Below are 26,977 nucleotides of genomic sequence, written 5' to 3' on the forward strand. Positions count from 1 at the left end.
TTCTTTAATAAGAGACACTCAACATGAACTAACTACAAAACAATAACCGTGAAAACCGAAACAGTCCTAACTGGTGCAGAAAACACAAAGACAGGAAACAATCACCCACAAACACCAACACAAAACAAGCTACCTAAATATGGTTCCCAATCAGAGACAATGACTAGCACCTGCCTCTGATTGAGAACCATATCAGGCCAACCACAGAAACAGACAAACTAGACACAACATAGAATGCCCACCCAGCTCACGTCCTGACCAACACTAAAACAAGGAAAACACACAAGAACTATGGTCAGAATGTGACACAATTGATGAGGTAGAGCGGTGGGGATTTAGGTTCTCTGTAAAAAAAACTCAGACAGTGTTCTTTACCAGGAGGAAGGTGTGAGATGAGGTATGCTTGAGGTTATATGGGAGAAACTTGGAGAGGGTGGAGGCATTCAGATTCCTTGGGGTATACTTTGACACTAGACTGACCTGGGCAGAACACATTGAGAGAGTGGTGGGAACGTGTAAGAAGGTGCTATATGTGATGCGCTGTCTGGCAGGGAAGGAGTCGAGGGATGGGCGTTCCTCATTGATGACCATGTATGTTGCATTGATCCAATCTGTAATAGACTATGGCAGTATAGCGTATGGTTCGGCAGCTCAGACCTCATTGGAAAGGCTAGATCTCAGTTGATGTACTGGCTTAACAAGCACTTAGAAGTGGGGATGTTGAGGTTGTAGTTTCAATGAACAAGGCAGAGGCAAAAAGCCTGATATGGACAGCGATGGTGCAGAGATGGCGGGAGCAGGGGAAGAGAGAAACTAAGGGAAGGCATTTATTTCTAGTACAGAGGAAAGTTGGGGAGAGGATGGCAGGAAGGGACAGAGGAGAGGAGGCTATTTTTTTTAGGGTGGGACACAGCCAGTTGAATAAGTCCTTAAATGTGATAGGAAAGCATCCAACAGGAAAGTGTGATTATTGCCAGGAAACAGAGACTGTGGAGCATGTATTGCTACAGTATCAGAGGGAAAGAGAGAGGCTGAGATCTAGTATGAGGGAGAAGGGGATACAATAGATTAGTTTAAAGATTATATTGAGTAGATCGTCCTTAGATATAGTCTCAAATATTTATATTTTTTTAAGAGCAACTTGGCTGGCAGGTAGGGTTTAGTTTCTCCGTGTCTCTGGCCCACACTCCAGTACAGTAGGTGGCGGTAATGCACCATAACGTTGGATGCCAACCGCTGATAAACCCCACCGAAGAAGAACGGCTGTAAAGATGGCGGCTCCCATAACGTGGAGGAGGCTGCGATACTGTGTGTCCACGCCGGCCCTGGCTGGGGTTTTCACCCGAATATCAGACCGATTCTTCCGTACACGCGATCGGAGGAGAGGGTAAGATACGACTGTTGTGGAACTTAAGTGGAGAAGAAAAGGAGAGACAACACTGTTTTTCTTTGTCAGACGTAATGACAGCGCTCACATGACAACCTCTAGCTGGGTATGTCAACTCCACGATGAGAACAACTCGGCTAGCCAACCACTTGTCGTGGCAGAGATGTATGCGTGCAGCCAGTCTTTACTTACACAATGTTTCCGTGTTCTTTCATAATGTAGGGAAAAAAAGCTATGTTGTCATTGTTCTAGCATGCGTCAAATAATATTGCCACATGTTTTCTGTTGTAATCTGATTGTTGCTTGCGAATAGTTTCATATTGTAATTTGATAATAGTATGGTCATAGCGAAGGTTACATAATAAACATAAGCGTGCAAGTTCAGCCAGCACATGTAAGCGTTGCAAAACATTATCTACCCTTGAATTTTCTTCCGGTTGCTTAGGCGTACTTTTATTTGTGAATTTAAATTTCCACCTCATGTGTTGTCAAGTCTCTGTGTAGGGTAACGTTAACAGTAACTCAGGAATTCTCAGAATGAGGAAATCTCTCTCGGGTCGTTTTGTGGTTTCCTGAAAACCTGAAGTTGCAACAACTGCCAGTCAGTCTGTCCACACCTGCATATTGTCACGTGCCTCAGTTTCACATCTTTATTATCTACCATAGAGCGACACACACACACTGAGCTCTGAGTTATTGCGACACACACACACGCACTGAGTTCTGAGTCTGTCTCTGTCTCTGGTCTAGGCTTAACTGGGAGTGCCAAGGTCGGTTCTGGAGGTAGCTTTGGGACACAACGTAGTCTGTTTTGGTTGAACTCCCTGAATTCTGCACCGTTCTGGTGGTCCAACCAATACACAGACTACTAGTCTGGAGGATGTCATCCACAAGGGGGAGATCAACCCTGGGCAGTCTACTCCTCATTCAGACTAGAGCTGTCTCCCAAATGGCCCCATATTCCCTATATACTGTACTACATTTGACCAGGGCAAGTAGTTCACCGAGGAGGGAATATGGGGCCATTTGGGACACACCTTTGAGCTTTATCCTCAACCCCATAACCTAAGTAGACTAGCTAGGCGATGGGACTAATGGCCGTAGAGACGGAACAGTTTTATCTATTTTTCTTTTTAAATATATGTATTTTTGAATTTTACCCCTTTTTTCTCCCCAATTTCATGGTATCCAATTGTTTAGTAGCTACTATCTTGTCTCATCGCTACAACTCCCGTACGGGCTCGGGAGAGACGAAGGTTGAAAGTCATGCGTCCTCCGATACACAACCCAACCAAGCCGCACTGCTTCTTAACACAGCGCGCCTCCAACCCGGAAGCCAGCCGCACCAATGTGTCGGAGGAAACACTGTGCACCTGGCAACCTTGTTTAGAGTGCACTGCGCTAACCAAAGAACAGTTTTATCTCAAACATGATCTGTAGATGTAGCTAACTAGCCAGATGCACTACATGACCAAAGGTATGTGGACACCTGCTCATCCAACATCTCATTCCAAAATGATGGGCATTAATATGGAGTTGCCCCACCTTTGCTGCTGTAACAGCCTCTACTCTTCTGGGAAGGCTTTCCACTAGAGGTTGGAACATCACTGCGGGGACTTGCTTCCATTCAGCCTCAAGAGCATTCGTGAGGTCGGGCACTGACGTTGACCCTGGCTCACAGTCGGCGTTCCAATTCATCCCAAAGGTGTTCCATGGGGTTGAGGTCAGGGCTCTGTGCAGGCTAGTGTGCGGCTGCTCGGCCATGGAAACATTTCATGAAGCTCCCGCCGAACAGTTCTTATGCTGACGTTGCTTCCAGAGGCAGTTTGAAACTCTGTAATGAGTGTTGCAACTGAGGACAGACAATTGTTTTTTCCACTTCACAATAACAGCACTTACAGTTGACCAGGGCAGAAATTTAACAAACTGACTTGTTGGAAAGGTGGCATCCTATGACTGTGCCATGTTTAAAGTCACTGAGCTCTTTAATAAGGCCATTCTACTGCCAATGTTTGTCTATGGAGATTGCATGGCGGCATGCTTGATTTTATACACCTGTCAGCAACGGGTGTGGCTGAAATGGCCGCATCCACTAATTTGAAGGGATGTCCACATACTTTTGTGTATATAGTGTATGTCTTCCCTTCCATAAGCTTCTGGTTGATTTAGGCTTGCTTTTATCTGTGAATTCCTATTTGCGTTTCCTTGTGTTGTCAAGTCTCTGTGTAGAGTAAGACTAGCTCAGAAATTCTCAGCATGAGGAAATCTCTCTTGGGTGTTTTTGTGGTTTCCTGAAAACCTGAAGTTGCAACAACTGCCGTCTGTCTGTCTGTCGTACAGTCTGTCCACACCTGCGTATAGTCACATGCCTCAGTTTCACATCATCTTTAGTAGCTACCATAGAGTGACTGTGAGCTTACGACTTTGAGCTTTATCTTCATCCGAAAGACCTGAGGAGGCCATCATCATCACCTACACTAGCTAGGCTATATAATGGTTGTAGACAGATTGGTCATGGCACATAGAGGCTTGGCTACACAGTGTCAGTGCTCCATTTACTTAGCCAAGAGATAGAGGAATGGGAAAGGCTACAGAGGGGAGGGAGACGCTTGCATGTATTCAGGGTAATATTCATTAGGGCACACCGTAGCAAAATGTTTTGAAGTTGAAATTGAGTTCCAAGTAGTCCCTCCATGTTTCAATCTGTTTTCTTCCGTTTAATGCCTAATAGGAAATGAAAGACACGTCTGTCAATGGCCTCCTGACTGTGAGGTAGAAGAGGGGAGGATTGTGTTGCCGTAGACTTGGTTGTAATAAGAAACTGTGTAAATGATCTGAATTCACCCTCGAGGACTCATACAAATACACAAGGCAACCATGTTCTCACAACTGAAATGGCTTGTCTTTACTACGCTGTCTCCGGTACATATTGGCTATGTGTCCGAATACCTAGACTTGTGTTCCAAATAGTAGGCATTTTAGGTATGTGAAAATATAACATTTTTATAGAATTTGAAATGTCAAAAATCTAGTACTTTTAAAAGCAAATGTTATACAAATTTCGGCTTTTCATCTAGTAGAATTTGTTGCTCACTTTTGAGGAAGATGATCATCTCTCCAGACTTGTGTGTTTGACAGCATAATGGTCGCATTCCCTTGCTCAGATGTTGCATGAATCAACCTATGGTTGAGTGCCACATCATCGACTGGCAAATTGCTATATGCTGTGGATAGGATACTAAAAATGCCTATCCAGGCCTTATAAGATCTGGCATACGTCCGCAACGTCTGGGCAGAGGAATGTGTCCAATGAGATAAAGGGACACGCAGTTTTTTTATTTAACTAGGTAAGTCGGTTAAGAACAAACTGTTATTTACAATGACGGCCAAACCCTAACCCAGACTACGCTGGGCCAATTGTGCACCACCCTATGGGACTCCCAATCATGGCCGGATGTGATACTGGTAGCAGTAGTTCTGGTGTGTGCGCTATGATGCGGCGAATGAGAGCAGATGGTCATTCCAGTTCAAGTGTTCAGCACTTTGATGGCTTGTAGATAGAAACCTGTCTCTGAGACAGTTATCAGACTTCATGCTCCGACACGATCTGCCTGATGGTAAGTAAGTGAACAGGTGTGGCTGGGGTGTGTGGGTTCCTTGATGATGCTACGGGCCTTCCTCACGCACCGTTTTGAGTAGATGTCCTGGATGGGTGGGAACACGGTCCCAGTGACGTACTGGGCCGTCTTTACCACTTACTGGAGGGCCTTGCTCTCGTGGACAGCGCAGGTCTGGTACCAGGTCCTGATGCAACCATGCTCTTGATGCAGTAGTATTTGGAGAGGACCCTGGGTGGCATGCCAAATTTCTTCAGCCGCATTAGGATGTAGAGACTAGGGTTGCACGTTTTGGGGAATATTCAGAGGTGAAAACTTTCTGTGGGAATTAACAGGAATATATGGGAATTAATGGAAATATTTTCAAATTAATATTAATACCATTTAAATGGAGATGTTTTTTGCATTGGATATATTTACCATATCATATGGAGACAGAAACATAAACCTTTTACCTCATCATAAGTAGACATACAGAAACATAAACCTTTTACCTCATCATAAGTAGACATACAGAAACATAAACCTTTTACCTCATCATAAGTAGACATACAGAAACATAAACCTTTTACCTCATCATAAGTAGACATACTTACAAATGATTAAATCCTTCCAATAGAAATAAAAACAACTTTAGTTACGACTTGAACTTTAATTAAATGAGTTGACTCTTCACATGGGATGATTTCACTGGACAACAAAATAAATGGAATATTGAATGATCCCCAATGATCCATCGCAAATCCCAAAAATGTTTAAAACACACATCTGTAAAATGACAACATTTTTCTAGACGGTCTTCCTCTCAGGCTTCCATGTCTTCTCCCTGGACCTCCTCAATATCCACCTCCTTGAAGCCTCATCTTCACTCACTTTCCAACCTTGTTGAGGATGGCTCGTTGTCAGGCTCAAAAAGCCTAATTTGCCCAGATGGCTACCAATTTTTCAACCCTTGTATTGATCAGCCTGTTGCGTGCTTTGGTGTGTGTGTGTTCCCAAACAAGGACCAGTTGCGCTCTGAGGCGGCAGATGTTGGTGGGATTTGGAGGTTGATGGAGGCAAGAGGGGGGAAAGAGCCTCGGATCCACAAAGTCCCTTCCACCAGGTGGCTGATGAGATGTTGGCACGACTGCCATATTGCATCTCCATCCCAAAGCCCTTGCTTGGAAGTGTACTCCGCCAGACTGCCAAGAACCTTGCCCTGTTGAGACACGGTAGTGATTACACCATAGGCCTTGTTGATCTCTGCACCAGACAGGATGCACTTGCCAGCATACTTGGGGTCCTACATGTACGTGTGTATGGGCTTCAGGTAGAAGTCTTCACGCTTATTGATGTATTTCAGAACTGCAGTTTCCTCTGCTTGAAGCAACAGTGAAGTGGGCAGGGCAGTACGGATTTCTTCTCTTACATATGCAAGCAGAGTCTGAACATCAGACAGGGTGGCATTGTCTCCCTCAATCCATGCAATGGCTAGTGTTATAGGTTTCAGGCTGCTTACCACTCTCTCCCAAAATACATCATCCAGAAAGATCCTCTTGATGGGGCTGTCTATATCGACTGACTGATATGGTCATTTCTTGGCAAGACTCCCCTCCAGGAAACTGTCAAACATGACAACACCACCCCAACGGGTGTTGCTGGGCAGCTTCAATGTGGTGCTCTTATTCTTCACTTTTCTTGGTGAGGTAGATTGCTGCGATAACTTGATGACCCTTCACATACCTAACCTTTTCCTTGCCTCTCTTGTAGAGTGTATCCATTGTTTCAGTTTCAAAACTTACCAGAAAGCATGTAGTCCTTGGCTCAGATAGTGTAGTAGTGTGGGCTCAATAGCATCTCATTAGTGTGCAAGATCTTGAGAATCAGCTGTACATGTGATGGAAGAAAGCACTGTGCATGCAGAGGGTTGCAATTCCATTGAATTGGGGATAGTTTAACCAGAATATGCCACAAGACCTAGAATTGCCTTTTGTGTATCCCACTAATTATTTTTTCCCTGTAATAAGAACTGTTTTGATTCATTTAAGCAAAATTCCCAGGCTTAACTTCCCATGGAAAACTACCTGAAAGTGTCTGACCATTTGCAACCCTAGTAGAGATGCTGTTGTGCCCTCTTGACAAGGGGTGGTGTTGGTCCATGTCAAGTCCTCAATGATGTGGTCGCTGAGGAACTTAACTGATGACTCTACTGCAGTCCCGTTGATGTGGATCGGGGCATGTTCCCTTCTCTGCTTCCTGAATTCAACAATCAATTCCTTTTGTTTTGCTGACGTTGAGTAAGAGGTTGTTCTGGCACTGCAATGCCAGTTCACTTCCATCCCTACAGGCTGACTTGTCGTTGTTGGTTATCAGTCTTACAAACGTAGTGTCATCAGCAAAGTTGACAATGGAGTTTGTCGTGCAAAGCCACTCGGTCGAACAGGGAGGACACACCCCTGTGGGTCCCAGTGTTAAGAGTCAATGTGGAGGAGGTGGTGTTGCCAATCCTCACAGCCTGTGGTCTGCCCGTCAGGAAGACCAGGATCCAGTTGCAGAGGATGGTGTCCAGACCCAGGGCTCTAAGCTTGGAGCGAACGATGGTGTTCAATGCTGATCTGAACTGTAATCAACTAACAGAATTCCCACATGTGTTCCTCTTGTCCAGATGTGTTACAGCCGTGTTAATAGCGATGAAATGGCGTCTTCCGTGGATCTGTTGGCGTGGGTCCAGGGTGCCTAGCCTTGATGTGGGCCTTCATCAGCCTCTCGAAGCACTTCATGATGACCGGGGTGAGCGCGACAGGGTGATAGTCATTTGGGCATGTCACCTTGTTTTTCTTGGCCATTGGTACGATGGTCGTCTCCTTGAAGCAGGTGGCGACTACAGCCTGGGACAGGTTGACAATGTCAGAGACGACGCCTGCCAGCTGGTCAGCACACACTGAGGACGCGGCCAGGGATGCCATCTGGGCCGGCGGCTTTGAGTATTCACTCTTTGAGAGTTTTCCTCGCGTCAGCTTTGGTGAGCGAAAGCACTTGGTTGTCTGGAGCAGCGATTCTCTTCCTGGATGGCTCTGTCTGTCTCAAAGCCCATGAAGCCTACCTCGTCTGGGAGGTAGGCTTCGTGGGCACCACACAGCTGGATTTGGCTTTGTAGTCTGTGATCGGTTGTAGTCCTTGCCACATGCGTCGTGAGTCTGAGTTGTCAGACATCAATTTGTCAATCTTTTTTGCGTCCCTAATGGATTCCGAGCTGGTACCTGCTTGTCTTATACTCGTCGTGCGCCACAGAGTCATCGGGTTTTGTTGTGCTGACAATAAATGCTGCAATATAGTCTCAGCATGGCACGGATATCTACGTTCATCCAGGGGTTTTGGTACTTTTATTTTTGATTTAACTAGGAAAGTTAAGAACAAATTCTTATTTACAATGACTGCCTAGCAAAAGGCCACCTGTGGGGAGGGGGGTCTGGGATTAAAAATATAGGACAAAACACATATCGCAACGAGCAACGCACTACATAAAGAGACCTAAGACAACACGGCATGATAGCAACATGACGATAAATTGTTATTGTGGGTACATCATCAACACATTTCCTAATGAAGCCTGTGACTGATGTATATTCCTCAATGTTGATGGATGAGTCCTGGTGGGATGAATCTTTGAACATATTCCAATGAATATTCTCAAAATAGTACTGCAGCATCTGCCTCTGTCCATCACTTTATTATTCTCTGTTTTGATGGCTCCCTCCCTTGAGTTGCTGCTTGTAGGCTGTAGGAACAGATGTGATCTGATTGGCTGAAGTGGGGGCGGGGGATGGCTTTGTACGCGTCGCAAATGTTTGTATACTGAACAAAAAATGTCATTTCTCTAGCATAAGCCGCCTCCAACATAGTTTTAGGGAATTTGGCAGTACGTCCAACTGCAGAGCACTTGTAACCATGCCAGCTCGGGACCTCCACATCCGGCTTCTTCCCCAGGGGATCGTCTGAGACAGCTGACGAAACTGGGTTTGCACAACCAAAGAATTCCTGCACCGACTGTTAGAAACCATCTCAGGGAAGCTCATCGGCTTGCTTGTCGTCCTCACCAGGGTCTTGAGCTGACTGCAGTTCAACGTTGTAACTGACTTCAGTGGGCAAATGCTCACCTATTGCTACTGGCACACTATGGCCACTGCTCTTCACGGATTAATCCCAATTTCAACTGTACCGGGCAGATGGCAGACAATGTGTCTGGCGTTGTGTGGGTGAGCGGTTTGCTGATGTCAACGTAGTGGACAGAGTGTCCCATGGTGGGGTAATGTTATGGGCAGGCATAAGCTACAGACAACGAACAATTGCATTTTATCAATGCAATTTGAATGCACAGATGCAGTGACATGATCCTGAAGCCCGTTGTCATGCCATTCATCGGCTGCCATTTGTTGTTTATCTATAGGAGGCAATTACCACTCCAGCTGTAGGCTTCCATGGAAGTAATTCTTCTTCCTCCTCCCTTTCTCTCTTCCTCTCCATGCCCCCCCCCCCCCCAAGGTCATCTTTGTTGCTCCTAGCCCCTCTCCTAGCAGAGGCCGACTCCTCTCCCCTTCCTCTCTTCAGATCCCCCGGGTCGACTGGAGCTCAGGGCACCGATGGCCTCCATGCCCACTTCCTTTGGATGGCAGAACATGTGCCCGCCTTCAGGGTGCCTGGCACACACATCCACATCCTCACCTCCCCTGACCAGTTTTACCAGGCAATGAAGGTACGGTGTGTGTGTGAGTGAGAGGGTGTGGAGCTTTCCCTAAGTCATGTGATGTACTAAACATTCCCCCCAAAATGATGAAAATCACTTTTTTTGGGTAAAGCCTCCTTGTTTGTGTCCTGTAATACCTGATTTAAACTGTAATTTCTTGTTTTTTTTTATGTTCAGGCTCGAATAAAGACGGCTAAGAGGAGAGTGGTGATGGCCTCTCTGTATCTGGGTACAGGACCCCTGGAACAGGACCTGGTGGACTGTATGCAGGAAGCTCTGCAGCGTTCACAGGAGGTTGACAACTCCGACCTGCAGGTCTCCATTCTATTAGACTTCACACGCGGCTCACGAGGTAGGAGGGGTTCTGTGTATGTGAGAGGGAAAATGTTTTAACTCTTACCAAGCTCAATGGGTGTCTGTGACCCCCTCTGTCTCTGTGTGTCTAGGTCAGACTAACTCCAGGACCATGTTGCTGCCGTTGCTGCAGCAGTACAGCAGTCAGATGCGTGTGTCTCTGTACCATACCCCTGATCTGAGAGGGCTGCTCCGGCTCCTGGTCCCACAGCGCTTCAACGAGACCATCGGGGTACAGCACATAAAAGCCTACCTGTTTGACGATGACCTCATCATCAGCGGGTACACGCGCACACACACACACACACACCATTGTTGTAGTTGGTGTTTTTCTCATACAGTTGATGCTGCTTGGTATCAGCCTTTTTACCGGTCTCTCCCACCCCTCCCTCCGTAGGGCCAACCTGAGTGACTCGTACTTCACCAACAGACAGGACCGCTATGTGCTCCTGGAGAACTGTTGGGAGGTGGCAGACTTCTTCTCTGATCTGGTGGGTGCTGTGGGAGACGTGTCATTACAGCTACAGCCTGACAACTCTGTCAGCATGATGGAAAACATGGTGCACCCCTACAGAGGTATAAAACACATGTGTAACACACCAATACATACGGTGCATTCGGGAAGTATTCAGACCCCTTCACCTTTTCCATATTTTGTTACATTACGGCCTTATTCTGAAATTGTTTTTTTGTTTTCTCTCAATTTACACACAATATCCCATAATGACAAATCAAAACAGCTTTTTTTGAGATTTTAGCAAATGTTTTACTACCCTGTTGAAGCAACTTTGGCAGCGATTACAACCTCGAGTCTTCTTGGGTATGACGCTACAATTACAGCCTGGAGTCTTCTTGGGTATGACGCTACAATTACAGCCTGGAGTCTTCTTGGGTATGACGCTACAATTACAGCCTGGAGTCTTCTTGGGTATGACGCTACAATTACAGCCTGGAGTCTTCTTTGGTATGACGCTACAATTACAGCCTGGAGTCTTCTTGGGTATGACGCTACAATTACAGCCTGGAGTCTTCTTGGGTATGACGCTACAATTACAGCCTGGAGTCTTCTTGGGTATGACGCTACAATTACAGCCTGGAGTCTTCTTGGGTATGACGCTACAATTACAGCCTGGAGTCTTCTTGGGTATGACGCTACAATTACAGCCTGGAGTCTTCTTGGGTATGACGCTACAATTACAGCCTGGAGTCTTCTTGGGTATGACGCTACAATTACAGCCTGGAGTCTTCTTGGGTATGACGCTACAATTACAGCCTGGAGTCTTCTTGGGTATGACGCTACAATTACAGCCTGGAGTCTTCATGGGTATGACGCTACAATTACAGCCTGGAGTCTTCTTGGGTATGACGCTACAATTACAGCCTGGAGTCTTCTTGGGTATGACGCTACAATTACAGCCTGGAGTCTTCTTGGGTATGACGCTACAATTACAGCCTGGAGTCTTCTTGGGTATGACGCTACAATTACAGCCTGGAGTCTTCTTGGGTATGACGCTACAATTACAGCCTGGAGTCTTCTTGGGTATGACGCTACAATTACAGCCTGGAGTCTTCTTGGGTATGACGCTACAATTACAGCCTGGAGTCGTCTTGGGAACGATGCTACAATTACAGCCTGGAGTCTTCTTAGGTATGACGCTACCAGCTTGGCACTCATGTATTTGGGGAGTTTCTCACATTATTCTTTGCAGATCCTCTCAAGCTCCGTCAGGTGCAGTGATGCTCCCCGTACAACAGCTATTTTCAGGTCTTTCCAGAGATGTTCGATCGGCTTCAAATCCGAGCTCAGAGACTTGTTCCGAAGCCACTCCTGCGTTGTCTTGGCTGTGTGCTAAGGTTGTTGTCCTGTTGGAAGGTGACCCTTCGCCCCAGTCTGAGGTCCTGAGCGCTCTGGAGCAGATTTTCATTAAGGATGTCTCTGTACTTTGCTCCTTTCATCTTTCCCTCGATCCTGACTAGTCCCTCAGTCCCTGCCACTGGAAAACATCCCCACAGCGTGATGCTGCCACCACCATGCTTCACCGTAGGGATGGTATTGGCCAGGTGATGAGTGGTGCCTTGTTTCCTCCAGACTTGGCATTCAGGCCAAGGTGTTCAGTCTTGGTTTAATCAGACCAGATCATCTTTTTTCTCATGGCCTGAGAGTCCATTAGGTGTCAAGTCCATCCAAATGGGCTGTCATGTGCCTTTTACTGAGGAGTGGCTTCCATCTGGCCACGCTACCATTAAAGGTCTGATTGGTGGAGTTCTGCAGAGATGGTTGTCCTTCTGGAAGGTTCTCCCATGTCCACAGAGGAACTCTAGAGCTCTATCAGAGTGATTATTGGGTTCTTGCTCACCTCCCTGACCAAGGCCTTTCTCCCCCGATTGCTCCGTTAGGCCGGGCGGCCAGCTCTAGGAAGAGTCTTGGTGGTTCCAAACTTCTTTGATTTCAGAATGATGAAGGCCACTGTGTTCTTGGACCTTCAATGCTGCAGAATGTTCTTGGTACCCTTCCCCTGATCTGTGCCTCGACACAATCCTGTCTCTGAGCTCTACGAGCAAGTCCTTCGACCTCATGGCCTGGTTTTTGCTTTGACATGCACTGTCAACTGTGGGACCTTATATAGACAGGTGTGTGCCTTTCCAAATCATGTCCAATCAATTGAATTTACCACAGGTTGAAACATCTCAAGGATGATCAATGCAAACAGGATGCACCTGAGCTCAATTTTGAGTCTCATAGCAAAAGGTCTGAATACTTATTTTTAATACACCTCCAAACATTTCTAAAAACCTGTTCACACTTAGTCATTATGGGGCATTGAGTAAATGTTTTTTATTTAATACATTTTAGAATAAGGCTAACGTAACAAAAGGTGAAGGGGTCTGAATACTTTCAGAATGTACTGTTCATAGCACATAAGTAACACACACATACATCTACAGAGGTAACACACACACGATCCCTAGGTGCTTAACGCTTTGCTCAGCTTGGCTGGCAAGTTGTAAATGTAGTGTAATGCGTTGTTCTTGGAAAGGTCCTTGGAATCGGATTAGTTGAAAGTGTAGCTTGTTCCAGCTCAGACACACAGTGAAATCAGAGAACTGGTGTGTGAATGAAAGAGCGAGAGAGTCAGGAGAGGTAGACGGACAGAAAGAAAAATAGTGTGTGAGTGTGTAACCAGAGAACATTCAGTCAGGATGTTGGGTCTGGTGCTAAATGACATCATGTCTGCAGAACCGGACCACAGTTGTCACAGAGACCAGAAATAGAGCAGTGAAGTCACGGAGTTGCTGGTAAACACAGAGGGAAGATATGCATGCGCGCGCGCGCGCACACACACACACTCTAATCATTAGTGAATGAAGTTCTCCTGCTGGAAGAGGGCAAACTTTACAGTAAAAGCACATCTTTAGAATGAACTCATGCTGAGGCTTGCAGGTATCTCTCTCTGTCTCTCTGTCTGTCTCTCTCTGACTCTCTCTGTGTGTCACGGCCGTGTGTGGCGCCAGCCGGCCGGCGTAGTCCAGATATTGACCCATAGCCGTAATGCCCAGAACTAACTTTACACACTCACCTGCTCTACTGCACCACATACTGTGTGTGTGAGAGGGGAGATAGAGTTTGTGTGGTTAAAGCTAGAATTGTTCATTGCAAAAATAAGAAAGCGGGCACCTCGCCTCTTTGGTTAAAAAGCTGAGGGATGGACAGAGCTATGGAGGCAAGGACTGACCATCCATGCTAACATTTATAGTACTAACTGCGTTTTGAGGCTATACATTGTTTACATTTATATTGTTTACGAACATGGGACAAAAACAAGCTTATATTTTGGGTTCCGATTGGGATGTGACAGTTGCACTAAGCTCATGAGGCTCATGAAGTTATATTCTTCAAGAATTCATTGGTGTGTGTATATATATCATTAATTTACAAGTCCAAAAATGGATGTAGCAACTAAGGATTCTAGTTTTAACCAGGTCGGTCTGTTTTCCTCTCTTACATCCCTACATTATTTTGTCACCAGGTAACCGGGATGATTTCTCGGCGTCGGCCTGGCAACACATCATGGAGGTGGTGAACACTGCTCGTATGCGCCAAGACATCGCCAACTCGGAACGTTTGACGCGGGAGAGCAAGGGTGAAGAAGGGGGAGGGAAGGAGGACACTTGGGTTTTTCCTCTGGTTCAGATGAAACCTCTGGGAATACAGGTGGATGAGGAGATCACACAGGTAGTTACACACACACACACACACACGGACACCACTACCCTCACCAACTAATATTGAACAAAATAACTCCCATCGCATGTGTTTATTATTTTATATATATATGTATATGTGTGTGTATATATGTATATGTATATATTTATTTATAAATGTTGACTTAAATGTAAAAATGTGGTGTTTTAGTGAGAGGACACTACATCTGAGCATCTTATTTCCTTGTAGCGTTTGCTGACAGATGCGGGTCCCGGTGCAACTGTGTTTCTGACGTCGGGGTATTTCAACCTGACAAGGGCCTACATGTCGCTGGTTCTGGGGGTGGGTGCCGACTATCGGATCCTCACCGCCTCCCCGGAGGTCAACGGGTTTTTCGGCGCCAAGGGCATTGCCGGGGAGATTCCAGCGGCCTACATCCACATTGCCAGACAGTTCTACAGCAAAGTGTGTCAGCTGGGACAGCAGGAGAGAGTTCACCTCCACGAGTACCACAGAGCACACTGGACCTTCCACGCCAAGGGTGGGACACACACACACACACACACACACACACAATATAATCCTTGGCCTTAGAGCCTAGATTGATTCTGGATGGTTCTACTCTATTGTGGTTAGTTCTGTTTGGCTGTGAGTTGTGACTGGTAGTGACGTTCCATGGTCAGACAGTGAGCATCCTAAACGGCACCCGATTACCTATATTGTGCGCTACATTTTTTTAACAGAGCCCTATGGGTCCTGGTCAAAAGTAGTACACTATAGGTATTGGGGAATTGGGTGCCATTTGGGACTCATTCATGGGGCCAATTCCAACCTGACAGACGGTTGTACTGTTCTCTGGCTCTGCTGTTCTGTCCATCTGTTAACCCAGATGTGTTGCTTGAGAGATGATGCCTTGTCAAGTTGGGGAGGCAGGTAGCATAGTGGCTAGAATGTTGAACCAGTAACCAAAAGGTTGCTAGATCGAATCCCTGAGCTGACAAGGTAAAAATCTGTCGTTCTGCCCCTGAACAAGGCAGTTAACCCACTGTTTCTAGGCCGTCATTGTAACTAAGAATTTGTTCTTAACTGACTTGCCTAGTTACATATATATTTTTTAAATTCACCTTTAGCCCCGAGCCAAGGAAACAGTCACTACTGGGTTTGGATAGACGTTGGGGGTTTCTGTGTGCTTTAATGTTTCCTTTATAGTTGTGGATATGGTCAACGAGAACCACATTTAAACATGACAAAATGCTCTAAGGAATTATATCTGAATTTATTTATAGAATAAAATGGTAATGTGTCCCAAAAAATATTCTAAACAACTGAAATGTTAGTGGTGCATTAGTATACATCACGCAGTATATTAGTAAATTCTTGTTTTTTTCTTCAAAAGCCAGATTGAGCCACTGCGAGAGAGGGGGGGAAATGAACACACAGTGAAGCAGCATCAGTGGAATGTAATTTCACACGATCGTAGAAGTCCCATTTATTAGATAAAGCAGGGCGGGCTGGCCATTTCCCGTAATCACAGCACACACTGCACGGGAGAAATCACACAGCACCCAGCCTGGAGAGAATCAATGACCATTAGAGTTGACCCTGACCCCCAGCTGCAGAACAAATCACTGATGTTGGGAAACCGCTCTCTTTCTCTCTCTCCTCCCTCTTTCCTTCCTCCACCAATCCCCTTCTCCTCCCCCCCTTTTCCCTCATCCTTCTCTCTCTCGCTCTCTCTCGCTCTCTGCAGGGCTGTGGTACTACCTGCGGGGGCATGTGCGGCCGTGCCTGACTCTAATTGGCTCTCCAAACTTTGGCTACCGCTCGGTGCACCGGGACCTGGAGGCCCAGATCGCCATAGTAACAGAGAACCAGGAACTACAGGCCCACTTGCAGGAAGTAGGCCATTCAAACCAACACAACTTTATTTAAACAGACTTGATACTATGGTTCTGTTTTATACAGCTCTCAACCAAAAGGCCTGTCTACAAAATGCAACTAATTTGATAGCTCATGATCCCAGGAACTATGTGAAGCTGGTAATAATATGCAAAGTAGGTTGAGCGAGCAAGCAGGGAAACCTGCTGTGTGTCTCATGTGTACACAAACTCATTCCCACTCTCACACAATTACTCTCTCGTCTGTGTTACAGGAGCAGGAGATGTTGTACCAGAGGTCTACAGAGGTGTCCAGCTCTACGTTCCAGCAGCCAGATCGCCATGTCAAGCTGTGGGTCAAATTGGTCACTCCCCTCATCAAGAAGTTCTTCTGAGAGAAACAGCCAAACAAAGGTAACGCTCCCTCTCACACGCCACAGGTACCACACCCACACCTCTGAACGATCGTCTCCTAGTCCCACACAGAAGTACAGATGCTTTTTATAGAATGGCGGAACTTGGGTTTCTCCAAAAGGTCCCTTGCCACTGCTATGTGTACCAGCCCTCAACCTAGCCCACGGCCGCATCAACCTCAGAAGCTGAACCCAGCTACCCCTGATTTGAATCCAACTCCCCCTCACACCTTTATCCACTTTACTCCCCCCTCCTCCTCAACGTCCCGTCTCTCTGAGAGAAACTGTCGGACCCATCTGGCCTTTGACCCCTCAGCATCAACATTCTGTAGTCAGCATCTGGACCCATTCGGGTGAGTGTGAGAGAAGTCATTCTGCTGACGGCTAGAGTAGGCTGTGTACTAGGCAGTGGGGTCAAAGGTGGCTTAGACGGGGGAAGGGTGGCTTATTGTGTGTGTTCTAACAGGGATGTAGACTTGCCTAACAGGAAGTATTTTATTTTTATGGTGACGGTAAATGCTGAAGCGGAGGTGTCACGTCACCACAATGTTACTCAGTGAGACAAATAGCCACTAAATGTCAGTGTGATCAGCTGCCGTGAGGGAACGATGACGGATGGGGCCACACATTCCTCGTCATACTCCACAAGCATCCAAATACATGAACAAAGATGTTATCTATCTATAGTTTGTTTTTGTTACTGTGTTGTTCTTGTAAATGAACACATTTTAGAAATGGAAATTAAAACACACACTTACAGTGGACATACACACTCTCACTGAGCATGTGAGGTGGGATCAGTGTCTGTTAACCCCGTGTCCCGGACCAGGTCAGTCATCTATAGATGAACATCCATCCTCCTTCCTGCCACCCAGAAACAGCCCTAGTATCCACTGGCGTAACGCAGTTTCTCTGGAACCCCCCTGTAACGTCAGAGCCCCCCCCCCCAAAGTATAAAGTAAAAGTATATCAAAGTATAGAATACCGTCCACGGTGATTAAATTGCGACATGTCTATACGGATGGATGCTTATTGAAACGATTTTATAGGGTTTCTGTGGTGCCATGGCGTAACTTTGCTTTAGCTAATGTATAAATGTTTACTGGTAGGCCTATTTGGTTGTCATTTTCTCACGTTAAGCACGCTGTCACAATGCTGCCATTTGTAGCTTGCTGGCTGGTGGCAATGTAATTACTTATTTTGTAAAATTATAAATGTTTGATGAAACCGCATACTAATCAGCTACCAAATATATATATATATATATATATGTTTTTGATTATACAACTGTCCTGTATAGGCTACCTGAATCTGCATGACATGAACCCTCCTCGTACTCTCTCCTAGCTTGGATAGAAAGTTGTGCGTAAAACCAGTCTTGATGCCAAAATGATAGTTGGTCCACCTTCAAAACACTAGCTTACTAGGGATTGTTTCATTATGCAGTGTACTATCTATAGCTTTACAGTGCCTTCGGAAAGTATCCAGACCCTTTGCCTTTTTCCACATTTTGTTACGTTACAGCCTTATTAGTTTTTTTCCCCCTCAATCTACACACGCTACCCCATAAGGTTTTTAGACGTTTGCTAATATATTACAAATAAAGGAAATCATATTTACGTAAGTATTCAGACCCTTTACTCAGTACTTTGTTGAATCATCTTTGGCAGTGATAACAGCCTCTAGTCTTCTTGGGTATGACGCTACAAGTTTGGCACGTCTGTATTTGGGGAGTTTCTCCCATTCTCTGCAGATGGGCTCATGAGTGGCACAGCGGTCTCAGGAACTGCATCTCAGTGCTAGAGGCGTCACTACAGACACCCTTTGTTTGAATCCAGGCTGTATTACAACCGGCCATGATTGGGAGTTCCATAGGGCGGCGCACAAATGGCCCAGATTTGGCCTGTGTAGGCCGTCATAGTAAATAAGAATTTGTTCTTAGCTGACTTGCCTAGTTAAAGGTTAAATAAAAATCTTCAAGCTCTGTCAGGTTGGATGGGGAGTGTTGCTGCACAGCTATTTTCAGGTCTCTCCAGAGATGTTTGATTGGGTTCAATTTCGGGCTCTGGCTGGGCCACTCAAGAACATTCAGAGACTTGTCCCGAAGCCACTCCTGCGTTGTCTTGGCTGTGTGGTTAGGGTTGTTGTCCTATTGGAAGGTCACCTCCCTGACCAAGGCCCTTCTTCCCCGATTGTTCAGTTTGGCCGGACCGCCAGCTCTAGGAAGAGTCTGGTTCCAAACTTCTTCCATTTTAAGAATGATGGAGGCCACTGTGTTCTTGGACTTTCAATGCTGAGGACATTTTTTTTTTGGTACCCTTCCCCAGATCTGTGCCTCGACACAATCCATTCTTGAAGCTCTATAGACAATGCCTTCGACCTCATGGCTTGGTTTTTGCTTTGACATGCACTGTCAACTGAGGGTGTGTGTCTTTCCAAATCATGTCCAATCAATTGAATTTACCACAGATGGACTTCAAGTTATAGAAACATTGAGGATGATCAATGGAAACAGGGTGCACCTGCGCTCAATTTAGAGTCTCATAGCAAAGGGTCTGAATACTTGTGTAAATAAGGTATATTTAAAAAAAAATAAATAAATTTAAACCCATTTTAGAATAAGGCTGTAACGTAACAACAAAATGTGGAAAAAGTCGAGGTCTGAATACTTTCGAGGCACTGCATATAATGTATTTATCTGCTATTCATAAAAATGTCACATCAAATAGCCTAACAATGAGGAAAAAAGTTGTAGAGTTGGGGATAAGTTCAGCCACTTTTGAATATTGCAGCCCATACACAAATAGGCTGCAATAATTCAAGTTTAAATAAAATAATTTAAATCTAACTGGAGAGATTCCCCTGGTGTCATGAAGTCCTTTTTTGTGTGCAAATGTTTACCAAAGCCTGTAGGTCCAGGTTTTTGTGTAACCTTTATGGGATCGGTGTCCCTCCCGCGGGATGGTTGAACTAACGTTGTAAATAACGTGAACTTTCCAGGACATAGACATGTCTTATATGGGCAGAAAAATTACATTATTGTTAATCTAACTGCACTGTCCAATTTACAGTAGCTATTACAGTGAAATAATACAATGCTATCATTTGAGGAGAGTGCACAACTTATCACGGAAACTGGTTTGATACATTCACCTATAAAGGTACATAATGCACTTACATTCAGTAATCTTGCTCTGACTTGTCATCTTGAGGATCCCAGAAATACAGTGTAGCATAGTTTTGTTTGATAAAATCAATTTTATCAAACAATACACATCTAATGTGTGACGGTTAGTGTCTTTTCTGTAGGGAAGCTAATTATCCTTAATTTAACATTCCTGAGTGTAAACTTATTTTTAAATTTACATACAAAAATTATATGTTCTCTATGTACTTAAATGTATCAATTGACCAATTTGGCACATTGGGAAGACTTGGTACAACATTTTGAACAGTAATACAATGGTTCATTGGATCAGTCTTAAACTTTGCACATACACTGCTGTCATCTGGTGGTTAAACTAAATTGTGCCTAGACTCCGAAGTGATATAATGGCCTTTCTCTTGCATTTCAAAGATGGGGGGGGGGGGGGGGGGGGGGGATAGAAAATACAAAGAAAAGCATGTTTTTAAAAATCTTTTACCAGATCTGTGTTTTATTTTCTCCTACATTAATTTCACATTTCCACAAACTTCAAAGTGTTTCATTTCAAATGGTATAAAGAATATGCATGTCCTGAGCTACAGACAGTTAGATTTGTATGTCATTTTAGGCAAATTTTTAAAAAGGGTTTGACCCTAACTAGGCAAGTCGGTTAAGAACAAATTCTTATTTACAATGATGGCCTACCAGAAGACAAAAGGCCTCCTGCAGGGATGGGGGCTATGATAAAAAATGTAAAAATAAAATAGGACAAAACCCACACCGACAAGAGACAACACTACATAGAGACTTAAGACAACATGGTATCAACACATGGCACAGACAACCGCACAAAGGGCAAGAGGGTAGAGACAACAATACATCACACAAAGTAGCAACTGTCAGTAAGAGTGTCCATGAGTCTTTGAAGGAAGAAATGGTGATAAAACGGTCCGGTTTGAGTTTTTCACTTGGTGCAGTGAACTGAAAAGTGGAGCGTCCCAGGGATGTGTGCTATGGGGATCTTTTTAACAGAATGTGACTGGCAGAACGGGTTTTGTATGTGGAGGATGAGGGCTGCAATAGATATCTCGGATAAGGGGGAGTGAGGCCAAAGAGGGTTTTATAAATAAGCATCAACCAGTGTCTTGTGACGGGTATACAGAGATGACCAGTTTACAGTAGAGTATTGAGTGTAGTGACGTGTCCTATAAGGAGCATTGGTGGCAAATCTGATGGCCTAATGGTAAAGAACATCTAACCGCTCGAGAGCACCCTTACCTGCCGATCTATAAATTATGCCTCCATAATCTATTATGGGTAGGATGGTCATCTGAATCAGGGTTAGTTTGGGAGCTGTGGTGAAAGAGGAGTAATTACGATAGAGGAAACCAAGTCTAGATTTAACCTTAGCCTGCAGCTTTGCTATGTGCTGAGAGAAGGACAGTGTACCGTCTAGCCATACTCCCAAGTACTTGTATGAGCTGACTACCTCAAGCTCTAAACCCTCAGAGGTAGTAATCACACCGGTGGGGAGAGGGGCATTCTTCTTACCAAAACACATTACCTTTTTGTTTTGGAGGTGTTCAGAACAAGGTTAAGGGTAGAGAGCTTGTTGGACACACAAAGCTTTGATGTAGAGCGTTTAACACAAAATTCGGGGAGGGGCCAGCTGAGTATGACTATCATCTGCATATAAATGGATGAGAGCTTCCTACTGCTTGAGCTGTTGCTGTAAAGTGAGAAGAGCATGGTGCCTAGGATCAAGCCTTGGGGTACTCCCTTGGTGACAGACAGTGGCTGAGACAGATGATGTTCTGACTTTATACACTGCACTCTTGGAGGTAGTTTGCAAACCAGGCCAAAGACCCCTCCGAGACACCAGTACTCCTTAGCCGGTCCACAAGAATGGAATGGTCTACCGTATCAAAAGCTTTGGCCAAGTCAATAAAAATAGCAGCACAACATTGCTTAAAATCTAGGGCAATGGTGACTTCATTTAGAACCTTTTTTAAGGTTGTAGTGACACATCCATAACCTGAGCGGAAACCAGATTACATACCCAAGAGAATACTAAACCCAGTCAGTTAATTATTTACAAGTTTTTCCAACACTTTTGATAAACAGGGCAAAATAAAAATTGGCCTGTAACAGTTAGGGTGAGCTTGATCTCCCCTTTTTAATGAAGGCCGCACCGTGGCTGCCTTCCAAGCAATGGGAACCTCCCCAGATTCGGGGGCAGCGGTTTGGCGATGAAGGGGGCAGCGACCTTAAAAAAAGGATCTAAACCAGATGTTTTTTGGGGGGTCAAGTTTAAGGAGCTCCTTTAGCACCTCGGACTCAGTGACCGCCTGCAGGGAGAAAGTTTGTAGCGGGCAGGGGAAAAAGAGGGAGGAGCGTCGGGTAGTCACATTAGAAGGGGTAGGAGATGAGGAAATGTTGGACGGGCAAGGAGGCATGGCTGAGTCACATAGGACTCGACTTAATGAAGTGGTGATTTTTAAAGAGCTCAGACATGTGCTCCTTGTCAGTAACAACCACATCATCAACATTAAGGGACATGGGCAGCTGTGAGGAGGGTTAATTTTCCAGGTCTTTAACTGTTTTCCAGAACTTCTTGGGGTTAGACCCACAAAGCGAACTGCTCCTTAGTTACTTTAACTTTGGCCTTCCGGAAAGCCTGAATGCACTTATTTATAATTTGCATGAACGAGAGCCAGTCAGCCTGTCAGTATGCGTGTGCCGAGCGATTTGCCAAATGGAATTCTTGAGGCGAAGTAACTGCCAGATCAGGGGCTGAACCCGTTTTTTATTTTTTTTATTTTCTTTATGGGCTTGTATTTGTTAACGATACCACTGAAAATATATAAAAAGTCTCCCAAGTGTTTGACAGAGGGGATCAAGCTGATTCTATACCAATTTAGAGGCCAGATTGTGAAGGAAGTCTTGCTCATTAAAGTTTTTTTTTTCGCAAGCGTCTGACAAGTCAGGACAGGTCGTTTCACTGAGCAGCCATTACAAACACAGGCTGTAAAACGGTGATCACTAAGGTATCAGTCTGGTGTTTTCTGTAATGACCTGTAAGGATAGAATTAATGGGAGTAGCCTTTTCTGGGTGTTTTGAGTCATACCTTGAATATGAGAGAGATTTAGGGAGTGTCATTGCTTTAGGTCTGGTCAGGTAGTTTAAGCATGTCCCTAATTTAGGTCACATAGCAGGACAAATTCAGACTTAGTGTAAGGGGCCAAGAAAGAGCTTAGGGCACAGGCAGGTGCTGATGGTGGCCGATAATAACCAGCAATTAATTGAACGTTTAATGTGTAAAACTGGCAAATCAAATTGTTTGGGGGCAGACTTGGTGGAGACAACTGAGCACTGAAGGTGTTCCTTGGTAAAGACTGCCACTCCACCACCTTTGGAAGATCTCTTGCAGAAAAAGGTTATAACCAGAAAGGTTAACATCGGTGTTCAAAACACTCTTTCTTAACCAAGTCTCAGTAATGACCAACACATATGGATTGGAGCTGTGAACCCACACTTTCAATTGGTACATTTTAGGTAATACGTTTCTACTGTTAACGTGCAGTAATCAGTGAAGCAGAGCACAATTCAGAATTGGGGTTAGCAACCGTAGATGGGCCACGGTGTACATGCACATTTTCCAGATATAATCCGCAGTAATACAATCGGGGCACGGCAGAGGACAGGGAGCGCTCTGCAGTGTTGATTTTATAACATTTTAATCATATTGTACAGGTAACATGAATACAAAGCCGGTGAGAGGTGGTTAGAATAAGATGGGAGGCCAAGAGTCTGTGTAACCAATGGAGTCCGAGTCCCAAGTGTGGGAACAAACAGACTGTCCCACGGTTGAGTAAACAAGCAAGTTCAAAGTCAATATACCACGCATGAGGCAAATGGCATAAAGCACAAGAGAAATACACTGCTCAAAAAAATAAAGGGAACACTTAAACAACACAATGTAACTCCAAGTCAATCACACTTCTGTGAAATCAAACTGTCCACTTTGGAAGCAACACTGATTGACAATAAATTTCACATGCTGTTGTGCAAATGGAATAGACAACAGGTGAAAATTATAGGCAATTAGCAAGACACCCCCAATAAAGGAGTGGTTCTGCAGGTGGGGACCACAGACCACTTCTCAGTTCCTATGCTTCCTGGCTGATGTTTTGGTCACTTGAATGCTGGCGGTGCTTTCACTCTAGTGGTAGCATGAGACGGAGTCTACAACCCACAAGTGGCTTAGGTAGTGCAGCTCATCCAGGATGGCACATCAATGCGAGCTGTGGCAAGAAGGTTTGCTGTGTCTGTCAGCGTAGTGTCCAGAGCATGGAGGCGCTACCAGGAGACAGGCCAGTACATCAGGAGACATGGAGGAGGCCGTAGGAGGGCAACAACCCAGCAGCAGGACCGCTACCTCCGCCTTTGTGCAAGGAGGAGCAGGAGGAGCACTGCCAGAGCCCTGCAAAATGACCTCCAGCAGGCCACAAATGTGCATGTGTCTGCTCAAACGGTCAGAAACAGACTCCATGAGGGTGGTATGAGGGCCCGACGTCCACAGGTGGGGGTTGTGCTTACAGCCCAACACCGTGCAGGACGTTTGGCATTTGCCAGAAAACACCAAGATTGGCAAATTCGCCACTGGCGCCCTGTGCTCTTCACAGATGAAAGCAGGTTCACACTGAGCACGTGACAGAGTCTGGAGACGCCGTGGAGAACGTTCTGCTGCCTGCAACATCCTCCAGCATGACCGGTTTGGTGGTGGGTCAGTCATGGTGTGGAGTGGCATTTCTTTGGGGGGCCGCACAGCCCTCCATGTGCTCGCCAGAGGTAGCCTGACTGCCATTAGGTACCGAGATGAGATCCTCAGACCCCCTGTGAGACATATGCTGGTGCGGTTGGCCCTGGGTTCCTCCTAATGCAAGACAATGCTAGACCTCATGTGGCTGAAGTGTGTCAGCAGTTCCTGCAAGAGGAAGGCATTGATGCTATGGACTGGCCCCCCTGTTCCCCAGACCTGAATCCAATTGAGCACATCTGGGACATCATGTCTCGCTCCATCCACCAACGCCACGTTGCACCACAGACTGTCCAGGAGTTGGCGGATGCTTTAGTCCAGGTCTGGGAGGAGATCCCTCAGGAGACCATCCGCCACCTCATCAGGAGCATGCCCAGGCGTTGTAGGGAGGTCATACAGGCACGTGGAGGCCACACACACTACTGAGCCTCATTTTGACTTGTTTTAAGGACATTACATCAAAGTTGGATCAGCCTGTAGTGTGGTTTTCCACTTTAATTTTGAGTGACTACAAATCCAGACCTCCATGGGTTGATAAATTTGATTTCCATTGATAATTTTTGCGTGATTTTTATTGTCAGCACATTCAACTATGTATTTAATAAGAATATTTAATTCATTCAGATCTAGGATGTGTTATTTTAGTGTTCCCTTTATTTTTTTGAGCAGTGTATAACAACTTGGGGCTAGCCATTGTAAGTTCAGAGTCACTCGCCTTAACAGTGCATGTGTGCTGGAGGTGACTGAAAGCTCTGGAGAGAGGGGGGTACCTACACCAGACGGGGAGACGGGCCAGGGCAGACAGTTTACAGATTGCCATGCGGAATCCAGGCAATGGGAATAGGTGTCACAACCACTTGGGAGAAACTTCTCTCGGGAGGCAGATTCCTTGTAGAAAATCCCAGCTAGCAACTGTCTTTTCCACGTGGGAAAAGGTCATTAGCTAGCTATATTTTTTTTTAAAGTGTTGGCGACATGGTCATTTTACGACGTCCAAACCAAAGTTGTTCTGTGGCTGTTATATTTTGGGGATTCTGTGGAGGATATATTCTCTGCACAGATGGAGGGGCTTCAAAGGCCTCTGCATTTGGGGGAGGGTGGGGGGGCTGTGAAAGTCTCCTGCCATTGTTAGGCTCGAGTTTTCACACCTCACTTCAGTGCTAATTTCAGTCAGATTCTTTCCTAGCAGTTTGATAGCCTTATTTAAGAAGCTTTATATAACAAAATGATCTAAAGATTGTCTTTTACTTTTTGGCTTCAGAAAGTAGGTTCAGACTGAACATTACTCACTCAATGTTGTGTTGGATGGTATTTCCATGTTCCGCTGTGTTTCTTCTGCAGGTTTTGGGCTTGTTTTGAAGTTTTAGTTTTTCTTGATAGTAGAAAAAGTAGTAGTCCAATCAGGTAATTTTGCCCAAAATCAAGGTTTTAGGTATGGAATTGTGACCTGGAATGACTGTTTTTAATGTTGAGGTTAGTATCCTCTACAAGTCCTTGCAGGTTGTGGGCTGACTGTTTTCTATACTGAGTATTGCCAACCTTTCCTGAGACATTACGCATTATACAATATAAACTTAGTTTGAATGATGCCAAGATATACCAGAGATAAGGGACTGTTGATATTGCAACCACCCAACTCAAACACCGGTTCACCAGTATGAACGAAATCGCAAACAGCCCTCAAGAACTGTTTTTCTACTAAAGTTGATCACCACATCAGTCATCGGCTTCATCAATAACTGCGTCGATGATGTTGTCCCCACAATGACCGTACGTACATACCCCAACCAGAGGCCATGGATTACAAGCAACATCCGCACTGAGCTAAAGGGAGCTGAAAGCTGCCGCTTTCAAGGAGCAGGACTCTAACCCAGACGTTTAGAAGAAATCCCACTATGCCCTACAACAAACCATCAAACAGGCAAAGCGTCAATACAGGACTAAGATTGAATCCTACTACACCGGCTCCAACGCTCATCGGATGTGGCAGGGCTTGCAAACTATTACAGACTACATGGGGAAGCACAGCCGCGAGCTGCCCAGTGACACGAGCCTACCAGACGAGCTAAATGACTATGGGCACTTCGAGGCAAGCAACACTGAAGCATGCATGAGAGCACCAGCTGTTCCAGATGACTGTGTGATCACCTTCTCCGTAGCCGATGTGAGTAAGACCTTTAAACAGGTCAACATTCACAAGGCTGCATGGCCAGACAGATTACCAAGAATTGTACTCCGAGCATTTGCTGACCAACTGGCAAGTGTTTTCACAGACATTTTCAACCTCTCCCTGACCGAGTCTGTAATACCAACATGTTTCAAGCAGACCACGATAGTCCCTGTGCCCAAGAACACCAAGGAAACCTGCCTAAATGACTACCAACCCGTAGCACTTACGACTGTAGCCATTATCCCAGAAACCCTAGACCCACTC

At 45.4% G+C, this 26,977-nt stretch overlaps 1 protein-coding gene across 2 annotated transcripts in view; it reads left to right on the forward strand.

Moving 5' to 3' along the window:
• The first annotated feature begins 1,254 nt into the window (after window positions 1–1,254).
• LOC139376951 (CDP-diacylglycerol--glycerol-3-phosphate 3-phosphatidyltransferase, mitochondrial-like) overlaps window positions 1,255–26,977 on the forward strand; it is a 29,238-nt gene continuing 3,515 nt past the window's right edge. Inside the window, exons 1-9 of one of the 2 annotated variants that reach the window (XM_071119973.1) lie at window positions 1,255–1,387; window positions 9,529–9,739; window positions 9,908–10,082; window positions 10,177–10,366; window positions 10,482–10,660; window positions 14,113–14,318; window positions 14,538–14,829; window positions 16,039–16,187; window positions 16,441–16,579. In XM_071119973.1, the coding sequence (XP_070976074.1) occupies window positions 1,272–1,387; window positions 9,529–9,739; window positions 9,908–10,082; window positions 10,177–10,366; window positions 10,482–10,660; window positions 14,113–14,318; window positions 14,538–14,829; window positions 16,039–16,187; window positions 16,441–16,560 (1,638 nt within the window). In that variant the 5' untranslated portion in view covers window positions 1,255–1,271 and the 3' untranslated portion in view covers window positions 16,561–16,579. The remainder of the gene's footprint in view (window positions 1,388–9,528; window positions 9,740–9,907; window positions 10,083–10,176; window positions 10,367–10,481; window positions 10,661–14,112; window positions 14,319–14,537; window positions 14,830–16,038; window positions 16,188–16,440; window positions 16,580–26,977) is intronic. The other variant, XM_071119974.1, reaches the window with a different exon arrangement.

Source organism: Oncorhynchus clarkii, chromosome 20 (assembly GCF_045791955.1).
Source record: "Oncorhynchus clarkii lewisi isolate Uvic-CL-2024 chromosome 20, UVic_Ocla_1.0, whole genome shotgun sequence".
NCBI classification, from domain to species: Eukaryota; Metazoa; Chordata; class Actinopteri; order Salmoniformes; family Salmonidae; genus Oncorhynchus; species Oncorhynchus clarkii.